The sequence below is a fragment of the Corylus avellana genome, chromosome ca4, assembly GCF_901000735.1.
Source record: "Corylus avellana chromosome ca4, CavTom2PMs-1.0".
Taxonomy (NCBI): domain Eukaryota; kingdom Viridiplantae; phylum Streptophyta; class Magnoliopsida; order Fagales; family Betulaceae; genus Corylus; species Corylus avellana.
In genome coordinates this window covers 36,234,238-36,248,118 of record NC_081544.1, presented here as the reverse complement: position 1 = coordinate 36,248,118, position 13,881 = coordinate 36,234,238, and the positions used below count along the sequence as shown (strand labels likewise).

The following is a 13,881-nucleotide window of genomic DNA, read 5'->3' as shown; positions in this document are numbered from 1 at the left end:
TAAATATATGCTTATAGCCTTTAATAATTCAGTTTATGATTATTATTGAGTTTGTTTAATAAAAATTACTCAGAGTTGAGTTTCTTTGTGTTTTTCCTTAAACCATAGATAAAATTTATAGTTTTTAAGAAGATTTCTTTGATTCTTGTGATAGTATCACAATCTTAGAAATATTTATCCCTTCTACTTGCTGTTTTTCTTATTCACCACAATTCTACGCTGCATCACTATTGATAAAGATTACATATAACAACATGATTTAAACATCTGCTACCAAAACAAATATGATTTGAGTTACCCGATGAGTATAATTTTATTTTAACTCCAGTTCTTCAATATTACATGAGAGTTTCATTTCTTATTTCCTTACTATATATTGGCACAAAAGCCATCATATTCCTCATTATTGGAGTATAAAATTCAAGAAAAAGAAATGTATGAATGTATATTTACATGAAATGTATATTCCTCATTATGAAATTCAAGATAAAGACCCGAAGAGTAATTTATTTAGTTTTTTTTTTTTGGATCTCACAGTATGTGTGATTTAAAAGGATGATTTTACTTATGAAAACAAATTTAGCAATATAAGAAAAAATGACTACAAATATCTGAATTACATATGCTTTCTTCCCCTTGCGTTTCTAAGCAGCCAAACAGAGTATAAAATATTATAAATTAAATTTTGTTCATGTATTTTTCTTTGCTATTTTTTTTTTAATCTTTTTTCAATTCTAGGAATATATTATGTATATATATATAGATGTCCTGATATGTAATTTGCCTTCTTTTTCTACATGAGTTTGACTTTTCCCTATAATTCCTGGTCTGAAGCAAATATGCCACAGAGATTTGAAGCTGGAGAATACCTTGCTGGATGGGAAGCCCTGCTCCACATCTCAAAATTTGTGATTTTGGTTTTTCAAAACTTTAATGACAGATTAAGCTTACTGTGGGAAAATTTTCTCGAATGTATATCTGAATTTTTATCCTTTGATTAGCTTTATTTGTTTAGCTTTATTTGTGTAGTCCTCTTTGTTGCATTCAAGACCCAAATCAACTGTTGGAACTCCAGCACGAGGTTCTTTCTCGAAGAGAGTATGATGGGAAGGTTGTTGAATAATAAACTTAATTTTAATATTTAGTTGAGTCTTTTCATTTCATATTTTCATATGTTACTAAGTATCTTTTATTTCATATTCTCATATGTTACTAAGTGAGTTGAAGATGTTGTGTCTTTTAGTTTTTCAAGAGTTATTTTACATAGGAGTTGTATGAGAGTTATATGAAATGTAAATAAATAAAGTTATTGTGAAGAAGTTAGAAGGGTCATTTGTATCTTATAAATATCCATGTAAGCAAGTTATTTTATCAAATTAAAAATATTCCTCTTTTTATTTTGTGTCCACTCTTTGTGAATGTTATTTCTAATTTTCAACCATGATAATTTAGATTAGTTATGTTGTGAATGTTATTTCTAATTTTCAACCATGATAATTTAGATTAGTTATGTTGTTAAACCTTTGCACGGTGACATGTGAGAGACTCGCCTTTTAATGTACATTAATGGGTGTAATTGTTGAGCGGCGGGGGGCCCATGCATGTCTCAATATTGACTTAATGGGTTGATGGCATTGGCCTCCCTTTTAGTTGATGTGCATGTGCATGTTTGGTTTTTGTAATGGAAGTGGGACATGGAGAGCACCTTTGTAATCTTAAAGACATTCTACTATACTATTATCATCACCATTCCTCTCCTTAAAAGAAGTGACTTGACTAAGCCAAAACCCACTAACAGTACTCGCTACTAATGCTTCTCATTTCCTTTCAATTCATAATCATATATTTTGCACAAAAAGGTGGAAGAAACACCAAAAGTGCCTTCTTCTACTGCTTGTTCAAAGAGCAAAAAGCTTTCTATACGGACCATCGAGTGTATAATCACTGCCTCACGAATTTCTCCAAACCATTAAAACATAAAGGCATTGGATGGTTGACCATTGACCTAATTAATCTCATGTTCAAAAACATGTATGTTCTTCGACACCTCTAAACTTCTTTTGCCATCCACTTCACCTAGCTACATTCATATATGCTTTGATATATTCTTACTGATCACACATCCTTGTCCACCCAAAGAAATAAATAGAAAAAGAGAGAAAATTCCTGAAGAATTGAAGAGAGAGGCTGAGAAAAGGCCTAAGATCCCTCATGATCATATTGTAAAAAGGAAGAACAAGGGTCAAAAGGATCTTTTGGTTTCAATAATCAAACCGGACAATATGTTAACAATAAAGGCAAGCAACTTCCCGGCCACGATCCTTTTCCCTCCTCCACAGTCAAATTCAATTTATTTTTAAAGCTTCAACCAAAGTTACTTTGCCTGGTTTGCTAGTTGTCTGGGGCCCTCCTACTGAATTTTAAAAGATCCATAAGCACGGGAACCACCATCATGGGAATCGGATAAGGAAACGGGAATGTTCGTCAATTTGTTTGATTTCTTCTTCTTTTTTTTCTTTTTTCTTTTTTAAAAAAGAAAGTATTTTGATATAATGACACAAGTTTTGTTTAAAATTCACCATTAAAAATCAGCTTGTAGGATAAAAGTGTCCAAAGCTTATATACAAATGGTTAAGATTGTACTTAATTAAGCCATGCATGTGCAACACTTAAAATCCTAACATAGATACCACGACACTCCGCAACCAACGTCAACAACTACGGCGGACCATTCTTTTAACACTGACCGGATGACAATCTTTGCTCTTTTATAGACTTCACTCATATATCAGTATTCAATGACTTAATACTATGTCTATACACAGTACCAAGACATTTTAATCGACCCAATAAGTCGCCCCCTCTATGATTTATTACTCGACGTAGTAGCTGTTTCTGATACCAAATGATACAAACATTAGGTATAACTCATCATGAAAAATCAGTTTGTAATGGGAGAGTGCCCAAAAACTTATATACAGATAGTTAAGATTGTACTTAAGCCATGTTAGACATTTGAGGTCATAACATGTAACATATAAGTTACATGTTTTTTTTTTTGGTAACTTAACTAAAGACTCCTGAACTTTCACCCGATTTGACAAACCTCTCAAAACTTTAAAATCTATCAATTTGGTCCCTTAAACTTTTAATTGATCTCAATGTGGACCCCTCCATCAAATTTTAAACATTACATGACGTTTATACATTCCAACTTTAGCCTTAATTCCAAATAGGTTTTTTAATTTTTTTTTTAAAAAAAAAAGTCGAAAATAAGGGATATTTTGGTCTTTTTGGTATTTCTAACGGCTAAAATTGTTGAAGGAGTCCAAATTGATTGCAATTGAAAGTTCAGGAGACTAAATTGAGAGATTTTGAAGTTTAGGGGGTGTCAAATTGAATGAAAGTTCAAGGGTCTTCAGTGAAGTTACTTTTTTTTTTTGTAAGTTGGTGTTTTGTGTTTTAACAATCATAGCACGTTTTGCTATGTTGTGGCCTGTTAAGTATGAATAAGGCTTTTCAGAGTTGTACGTAACCAACATTCGATCCATAAGTTTTGGGCTTAGCCTGATTTACCCCCATAAAAAGTTACTAGAAAAGGTCAATCCATGCCAATTATATGAATTTCTAAAACTAAAAGGAAATTAGGGGGAGGAAATGTATTTTGGTAGGAAAAAAACCCATATATATCATAGCCATATAAGAGCTACAAACCAGTATGTAGACTGTAGAGAGGTTTATTTATAGGCACCAACAATGGGCTTCAACAATTACAAATTTTTTCCAAAGCTGTTTGGTAGCTTGCAGGTGTTATGTTGGCCATGGTCATTTACTTCCGAGCTCTTGGAAAAAGAAAAAGAAAAAGTATAAGCTGGAGATTAGTAAATTAGCAATTAAAAAAAAAAAAAGTGTTGGAGCATGTTGTCATAGGTGGGAATATCTGTAGAAATAGCTAATGGCAAAGTAGTATGTTTACCTGCTGTGTTTGTGCGGTGGACACTCCCTACCAACTGGTTGTCTGATACATTACTGACAAATAATTGCAATTAGAAAAATATGAAGGATGAATGGTAATTGATAAAAATCTTCATCTAATAATTTATCCAAAAAAAAAAAAATCTAAATTGCAAATTCTTTCTAGAAACTAAAAATAAATAAAAATTATATTAGACACAATATGGCTTGAACTCAAAAGAGAATAAGTAAACTCACTAAACAAGCAAATTCCCCGATTTAACAAGTTGAAGGACCTCTGCTGGTACTGCGCCACTAAGCTTGTTACTGTTTAATCTCCTACAGACAATACATACAAAATCACCCTTGAAGACTAAATAAATTCTCTCATAATTTCTTTCATCAAACTTGAAAGAAAATTGGAGAGAGATAGATACATACAAATAGTTTAAGGAAACCAAGTTTCCAAGAGATGATGGGATGGTCCCAGAAAGTTGATTCTCGTACAGGTCCAAGGCAATCAGGGTCGTTAGTTTACCAATTTCCGTTGGTATGTCTCCACTTATGTTATTTCCATATACCTCCCTGCCAGCAATTAAATTACCACGATTAATATATATTTTGATATTTCCCTTTTCTGAGAGAAAGATTTCCCAGAAAACTATGATCTTACAAATATTGAAGATTAGACAAGTCTCCAAGCTGAGGGACAAGAATTCCCGAAAGTTCATCTTTGCCGAGGTCCCTACAATTCATGAAATCTAGTTAATTCTTGATGAAGAAGAAGAAGAAGATGACAAGGTGGTGTAGAGAAGAAGAAGAATGCTTACACCCTTGTGACGCGATCATCATCGTTGCAAGTAATGTGAAACCAGGTGCATGGATTTACCAAAGTTGGATCCCAGTTCTTAAGGTAACCGTTAGGGTCTACCAAGTTGGTTTTCCAGGCAGAAAGAGCATCCACTGTTTTAACAAAACAAAATCAACTCAGGTTGAGAGACATTATTAAACAACATTATGGTTTTCCCATTTGCCACATGCAACTGTCTTTTTGTTTTCTGTTATAAAGTCAAAACAAATTTTCAAACAAAAAAAAAAAATTATCAAACGTATGAAATCAATTTCCAAACCTTCAATGTTGCAATCTACCGATGCAATAGCAACAGCAAATACAAGAGAAACTAGTGAAATTGGGGAAACCATTGTGGACGAGTTAAGAATCCTTGGCAATTATATATATCTAAATAATCTCGATCAGTAGCTTTTCTATAAATACTGCCTTAACGTATGTAATTTGGTAATGTGGATACTACGAAAACACACAATATACTAAATATAAACAGGTATGAAATTAGATGGAAACAGAGATTAATTAAGATGGTTCTATTAATGGCCTACATCTATACGTTAAAGCTATTATAGTCTACATCTTTCCTACGACTTTATTTATAGAGCTTTATGTACATATGATTTGAAATATTTCAAGTATAAACATATTCCTTAAATTGGGTTAACAAATATCATCTAAATCCCTTAATTTAGGGAATACAAAATCAACATTTATCACAAAGGATTTATATCCTTAACAAATACGATAGAGTCAAGACAAACATGCCAATTTTCTTGCCTGCATTAAAAAGCCCATCCCCTACTCCGAATTCCGTCAAATAAAGCTCGAAAAAATGAATATCATATTATGTGAAATTTACATTTTGACTTATTTTTTATTTTAAAACAGAGGATGAAAGAGCTTTCTTTGGACTCGCATTTTCTTTATGATTTCTAAGGGAGACCCATTCTAGTTCCAACCGTATATCCATATCGTAGGACCCATTCATCATTTGATCTACTTAGTTATTGCAAATTCTTTTAATCTATTCTATTAAATTAATGTTTGTCCTTAAACTATATAAGGCTAGTTTGGTAAAATTTTTAAATATCGTTCACTTCTCGATCGCTAAACACTGTTCTAAAACTCGTTAACCAAACAAATTTTCAAATATGCAACTTTTTAGAGCAAGCTACAAAACTCTTCTGAAAACCAATACATTTCTTAAAAAAAATATATAAAAACAAACATTTTTTTATTCTTATTAAAAAAACGTAACCACGCCACACAATTTAAGCTTTAAGGATTAACAAAGCATGTGAGTTTTATATGCATTCTTTAAAAATGCATGCATATAAAAAAAAAAAAAAAAAAAAAAAAAAACTTTAAAGACTAATATCAATTTAATAGACTAAATTCACATTTTTCTCATTGAAAGAAAACTTCATCCTTGAAAGCAGTCTCATATTGTGGTTCGCATGTATATAATTATACTACATAACCTTAAAAAATGTTTACAAAATGTGCCAAATAAACAAAAGATTTGTCTCGTTCATTTGGAGGATTAGATCAAAACAGCAAGCAAGCATATACACTACAAAAAATATGGTGTTTTTTGACGTGTCAAATAGTAACACACTTTTTGTCACATCAATAATTATTGACGTGACTACAGTGATACATCAATAAAAACTTTATTGACGTGGTGCATTTCCGCATGTCAATAATTATTGACGTGCCATTTTGACACGTCAATAATTATTGACATGTCATTATTTCACACGTCAAAAATTAATTAATTAATAATATTAATTATTTGTACCTATATTAAGTAACAAAATTTAATTAATTGGTTAACAAAATTAGATAAAAAAAATTAATTGGTACCTATATTAAGTAACAAAATTTACTTGGTATATGTATAATTGGTATATGTCGTCTTATTTTAAGAGATATATTCAAACCCATTAAAATTTTATAAAACTAGTTAATGCTCTTGTCTCTTATATGCAATGCTTTCACTATATATGGTTATTAATTAATATTAGGTAACAAAATATATATGGCTATTAATTAATAATAAAAATTATGCAATGCTTTCACTATATATGGTTATTATATATATGTGCTTTATATTCTTTAATTTATGGCTATTAATTAATAGTAGGTAACAAAATATATATGGTTATTAATTAAAGTGATATAGTATTAATACATATCACGTTTTCAATATTGTAGGAATATTAATACATATATGTATTATCTTAGTTTTAAGTATATAGTATTTTTTTTAAAATAAGTGATCATATAATTTTTTTTTCTTATTATTTTTAATATATTTTCTTGACGTGTCACATTTTAACACGTCAATAATTATTGATGTAGCATTTTAACACGTCAATAATTAATTAATTAATAATATTAATTATTTGTTTTAAAAAAATATTAGATAACAAAATTTAATTGGTATATGTATAACATATATATATGTACAATTGGTATATGGTTATTAATTAGTATTAGGTAACAAAATATATATAGCTATTAATTAATAATAAAAATTATGCAATGCTTTCACTATATATGGTTATTATATAGTGAAAGCATATTCACTGTATGGATATTCATACAGCCCTTCGTTGTCTCACCGATTGGAAAATAGAATATGTGAGTCGTATAACCAATGGGGTGGCACATAGGTTGGCTAAGGAAGCAACCAAAGATATCATAGATAAGAATTGGTTGTAGGAAATTCCCAATTGTATCTGTGATATAATTTTGATGGAGAATTCTTTTTCATTTGTTATTTGATTCTAAGGAATATAAAGATCTTTTCTTAAAAAAAAAAAAAAAAAGGTTATTATATATATGTGCTTTATATTCTTTAATTTATGGTTATTAATTAATAGTAGGTAACAAAATATATATGGTTATTAATTAATAATAAAAATTATGCACTGTTTATTATATATATGTGTGTGTGTGCGCGCGCTTAATTTGTATTCTTTAATTTATTTGGAAATAATTAATATTAGGTAACAAAATATATATGGTTATTAATTAATAATAAAAATTATGCAATGTTTTCATTATATGATGACTTTCTTGACTTCTTGACATGCCACATGTGACACGTCAATAATTTATTGATGTGGCAACCGTAGACACATCAATAAACCTCATCGAGAAGGCGTGAGCTCAACTGGACCACTTTATCTTTTTTCTTTTTTCCTTTTCCCTCCTCTTTTTCTTTCTCCTCCCGCATGCGCCTACAACCTTCCTTTTCAAATAAGTTTGTTGGGGTTTGTTTTGTCTTTTTTCTTTTCTTTTCCTCTTCTATATGAGATCGCTTCCTTATTTTCTTCCCTTTCTCCTTCTCCTTTCAACTAATTTCTTCTCCCAAATTCCTTCTTTCTACTTGTCTTTCGGTTCTCACTTATATATATATATATATATATTTTTTTTTTTTCTTCTCTTCTTCTCTCACCACCTCCCTTGTTTCAGCTTAAACAAAAGAAAGAAAAGAAGAGAAAGAACAGAGAAGAGGAGAAGGTGAAGAAGAAAAGAGAAATGGAGAGAAAAGGGAAGTGGTGTGAAGATTTGGGGATTTTACATAAATGCTTGAATTTTTTTGGTTATTCTAAATCTATTAGTCTCTTATATAGAAGTTGTTTTTTTTTTTTTTTTTGGTTAAATTTGCTAACCCAATTTAAGATTTATTCTACAACATTATTTGGAGATTTGAAGTATTTTAGAAAATTTTTTAGAGAACAGAGTACTTGTGTAGTGAATTCATGATGAGATTTTGAGAATTTTCATTCAATAGTTAGATATATATGGGTGTTCAACATTTGTAGGGATTCATATGGATTTTAAGTTGCAACTGAATTTTTGATGATAAATTAAACATGAAGTAAATGTAATTGACAAAAAACTTCCTGAATTTTTTTATTTTTTATTTTTAATTATGATTTTTTTTTAATTATTATTATTTTTTTAATTTTTTTAAAAAACTTTAGTGATCAAAAAAATTATTGACATGTCAATTTTTTTTTTTAACGTACCACTTTTTGACACATCAATAAGTTATTGACGTGGTGAAACTATCACGTCAACAAAAAAAAAAAAAAAAATTCACATGCCAATTTATGACAAGTCAATAATTTTTGACTTCTCAAAATTAGCACGTCAAAAAATTGAAATTTTTGACACCCACCTTATTAACCTTTGACACACATCAATATTGACACATCAAAAAATGTTTATGCTTGGCACTTCAAAAACTATTGGTCAACAAAAACCTGTTTTTTTTTTTTGTAGTGATATCTTGTAGTCTGTATGACAAAATCTAAGTTGTTTAATGCCTCTAAACCACCATACTAACTACTAAGACAATGAAACCTACGCATGCCATATTCCGCAGCCTTTTTAGACCTTATGCAATAATTTATGAGAACCACAACATCACCCAGGACTCTTGTCTGTGATGTTGGTGTTGGTTTTGTGCTCATCCATTCTATGCCAATAATCCACGGCTGCCGCCTATCACCCATACCGGAAACAAACGATGATTGTCCCACGTTTTAGGCCCAAGTTGCAGAAGCACATGTGTGTGTGTGAGAGAGAGAGAGAGAGAGAGAGAGAGCAGATAACTAATAATCGTTAATTAAAAACAAAAAAAGACTGCAAAATTATACATTTACTGTGGGAAGAATATGAAATATATGTACACAGTGAGCGAAGGAGAAGATCATCTCAGCAGAGGCAATTAACCATCAGGAGCTTCACTAGCTTTCACAAACCGACCCTTGACTCGCTTCCTAGTATCAGCTCTTGCTTTCCTTGACTCGTACCGTATGTGCTTCTCATATCTATCAATGATATAGCTCAAACGTTTAGAAAAATGGTTAGAAAATGGAAGTCAAAGATTGGAAAGAAAATACCCAGTCGAAAATGTACCTTCGGGTTTTCTTTTTCTCCTTATACCGTTGCATCGCATTGCCTCTGTTCTGTGCCAGCAGCTCCATCTCTGCCTTGGTGGGTGCTGCTGTTCCCACACAGTCACCTCCAATAAGAAAAGATTGTTCCACAAGCTTGAAATCTTTAGAACCTCTTGCTGAACCTCTTGGTAGGTTGTTGCTCTCAGATGTTGCTGGCCCCAGGCTGGTTGTTGGATTATTCGAGATATTCTGTGTATCCAAATCACATTCATCAATACTATTGAAGGGGCCCTTGTGTACCAGGATGGCGTGAAACATTGCACAAAGAAAGAAGTAAACGATGCTGTCTATATCAGCAGAGATAGTCCCAATTCGGTTTACTTAAGCCTTACCAAACAATCTACCAGGTCGTGTTCTTCTCAAAAACCTTCAGGTTTGCTAATTATCTGAACATGTCTGCAATAAACCATCTACATAGACTACCTAAAAGATACCCTTTTGTTTCCAATTACTCATTCTATTATAAACAATAGAGAGAAGATATAATGACGCCTATTTTAGTGTTTTTTAACATTTGAGACCTAGCTAAGTTTTCAATCTAATGAATTTTAGACCTGTGCTTTCAGCATTTGTACTTCGATTTCTCCGATAATGGTTTCCGCCAAATATATAACAGAGATTAAGTGAAAATATAAGTATACAACACCTCGGAATCAAAAAAACAAATAAATAAATAAATAAGGTGGCCATATGCTAGCTAGCCATCGCTTGGCTCATCCAAGCCACAACCGTGCATGGCTGGTTGATAGAACCCAACCATGGCACATGGTGACTGCAACTAGGCCAGCTCATGCCTGGGACGGACCCAACCATGGTTGGGTGTTATCACTGGCTGGGTGGGTGCTGTCGCCCACAGTGGATAGGTCGACCCCACCCATGACCGTATTTCGTGGCAGCTATTCCCGCCACTTTCTCTATTTTTTTTTTTTTAATTTGAGGGGCATAATTATATTAATAACTGCCAGCAGAATAAGAAAAGGACTCTCTTACAAATAGCCCATGCGCTTCTCTTAACCTAAAACTCTGAAGAGGAAGAACACAAAGGATGGGTGGATATCATTGCACATTTAAATTCTTAACAAAACTCTTCTGCAATCCAGATCTGGGTCTATCTAGACGTGACACAAATTGAAAGCCATCCACAAATTATAAGAAGCCCTCTATGTCATTAGGTTATAATTTACTATAACTCATGGTTTTCCTTATGAGACGAAAATTAAGTAACATTTAGAAGAAATTTCTGGAATGGGCAGCCATAAGCCCCCTTTTATTTTCATCCACATTACAAATCACAAGAAACCAGCATTTCCTAAGAATTTAGCATCTTCCAACCGCAGCTATTGAATGCTAAAAGGTTGTCAAGAAAGATTGAGCAAACAAGCACTTAAGAGACAAGAAAGATTTCATATATGGCCGGGGACAATATCGAGTTCCAGTCACAATGCAGTGTGCAGGAAAAGAGATCGATTAAAGAAAACACAATTAAAATATTAAAGAACTCAGATGTACTTACATTGAACGCCATATCATCATTTGCAATAGGGCAATTCATCTGGAACATATCTCCCAACATTTTTGTATTATTCAAAGTTGTTTCTTTCAAAAATTCACCAAAATTTTTTATCATAAATCCTGTATCATTTGCACCATAGGCAACTTCCAGTGTACCCGTTTCTTCATGACCCCTCGCCCGTCCAAGATTAAAATCCCATATCTACAAGGGAACCATCATCAAGTCAGTGTAATATATCTATATAGAGATTATAGAAATTTTCAGTAGAGGGGACGGCACCCTCCGACCGAGTGTTATCAACCTATAAAAGTTAACTAACAAGTAACTGAGAAGAAGCAAATAAAAAGTTCTACTAAGAATCTGAATACCCTGCCAAAGTATTTGAATTTAAAAAGTAACAAATTAATTAGCAATATTAAAGTGAGAGACTAATTGGTTCGCAATGAAAGCCTCATAAACTTTAAAAGAAGAAATTTCCTTGATTTAAAAGAAGGAACTTTCTTACATATATAGTTAGCTGCCACACCATAGTGATGTTTGTGCCTAAAACTAGTATTTTCACAGGAGGAGGAGGAAGAGAAAGCAGTCAATTCAAACAAAATCAGCATCTAATACATATACATCTAATACCTGGGTGCTCTGACTACCAGGATTACTATCCCACAACGCATCCCCATCCACAATGCGATCGCTCTCCTTCAAATTCATCGTAAGCAAAGCCGGGAGCGGCGCTTCTTGCTGTGGTGGTTGCTGCTGCTGTTGTTGTTGCTGCTGAACAACGGCAGGGCTGGCACCCACAACCCCCATCAATCCCACCATCACCATCACCATCACCATCACCGCCACTACTCCCCAAACCCAGCCCCTCCCACCCACCACCGCTCATCCTTAAAAGCTCCACCAGCTGCCTACACATCACCTGCCCCCTTTTCCCACCGCTCCGACCGCCCTGTCTCTTCGCCACCGTCTCGCTCGGCACAATCAGGTCCTGCAGACACACAACCCCCGCGCTCGGCTTATCGTACCCCCACGACGACGGGTCGTTCATCACACCCCCACCACTCGTCCAGCTCTGAATCAACGGCATAGATGGATTCGGATTAACTTTCTTGTCCTCGAGATCGACGCCCAAGAGGGAAGCGAGCTCGAGCACCGAGGGGCACCCAGAGAACCCTTCGATCGTGCTGCGATTGTGTGAGGTGGACACGGAGCAGCTACCGTGGGCGTCCCAGTCGCACTCGTGGCACAGCACCAGGTTGTCCGTGGCGCACCGGACCGACACCGGCTCCGACCCGCAGTTGTCACAGATCTGCGAGCGCACGTGCTTCCTGGACAGAAGGTTTGCCGAGTGCACGTGCTGGTCGCAGAACAGGCACAGCTTCGCCGAGTCCGCCTTACAATACAGCACCGCACTCTGCTCACTACAGAAATCGCACGCCACCACGCCATCTCCGGATCTCGATCCAGGACTCCCCATTTCGTAGACCAACAAAACCCTAATTTTGGAGACCCTTGAAGGTTGCTTCAAGCTAAGCTAAGCTACAAACAACAACTAAGCTAAGCTAAGCTAAGCTAGAGGGACAATTTTCAGCTTTTGGGGGAATGATATATTGGGAAAGATGGAGCCCATTTCGGAAAATATCTTTTTGACCTTTTCGCTGACCTGGCATGATAGCTCAGCGCATCTTCGTCTATCTAGACACTGTACTGTAAAAAAAGCCATCATTTCGATGTATTTTATATTTAATCTAAATTCTCTTATCATTAAACCCGGTGAAATGTGAATGGTGACGGACTCGACGTGCATCAGCATGTTCTTTGCACTCCCCTCCTCTCTCTCTCTCTCTCTCTTTCATTTTTCTCATTTTAGCATTTTCTCACCATCATCATAATTCATTTCATTTCATATCCTTAAGGCAGGCTAAGTGATTTTTGGAGAAGACCCAAATCTGCCTGTGACGAAGTGTTTTCACATGGGCACCGGCCTACGGCCTGCAGGGGTAAACGATATACGGAAGGAAGCAATCAGTATCTATAAACTATACGGAAACAGAGCATGACAATTATTGGATGAAAGAAAAATGGGTGACAAAAGATATTTCAGCAGCGAAGAGATTTCAAAGATAGTGATTGTGATTATGATTTTGAGAGGAGGGTAATCATAAGAGGAGGGACCCATCAGAAAATGTAAATCACGTGGAGGGCATTGAGAGATGAGCTCGATCAACCTTTTTCGGTTATAATGAGAGGCCCGGAGATTTGCGGCTCTCTAGGTCTCTCGTCGTCATCCATGACGTCTTCTCCTCCCCTGTTTTTAGCTACCCAGCATCCTGCAATACATATTTAATCTTTGTGTGATAAGTGTTATCATTCATAATTAAATAATATAACTGAACTAGTATTTAAATATGTTCTCTTTGGGATTTAGGGGGGAAAAAGTGTTTACGTAAATCTTCTGAGTCATCGTAAATTTAACTTTAGGTTTAAAATTAGGTAAATGCTACTTCAATTTTATTCTCACTCTTTTATTCTTTAAAGTAACAACGCAATGTCATAACAATTCAAAAAAATAAAATAAAAAAACA

At 34.0% G+C, this 13,881-nt stretch overlaps 2 protein-coding genes across 2 annotated transcripts; both read right to left on the bottom strand.

Annotated features, from left to right (window-relative positions):
* Positions 1-4,211: 4,211 nt before the first annotated feature.
* On the bottom strand, positions 4,212-5,157 carry LOC132178982 (leucine-rich repeat protein 1-like). The gene is made up of 5 exons (XM_059591581.1): positions 5,085-5,157; positions 4,785-4,917; positions 4,628-4,699; positions 4,396-4,539; positions 4,212-4,293 (listed from the first exon to the last, which is right to left on the bottom strand). Exons 1-5 carry the CDS (start codon positions 5,155-5,157, stop codon positions 4,212-4,214), a joined length of 504 nt encoding a protein of 167 aa, XP_059447564.1.
* A 4,269-nt stretch (positions 5,158-9,426) lies between these two features.
* Positions 9,427-12,891, bottom strand: LOC132178979 (zinc finger protein CONSTANS-LIKE 15-like). Its single transcript, XM_059591579.1, is given in 5 exon segments — positions 9,427-9,654; positions 9,743-9,972; positions 11,297-11,497; positions 11,927-12,100; positions 12,102-12,891. Coding segments are annotated over 5 exon segments (1,380 nt in total). The 5' UTR covers positions 12,774-12,891; the 3' UTR covers positions 9,427-9,551.
* Between the last annotated feature and the right edge of the window lie 990 nt (positions 12,892-13,881).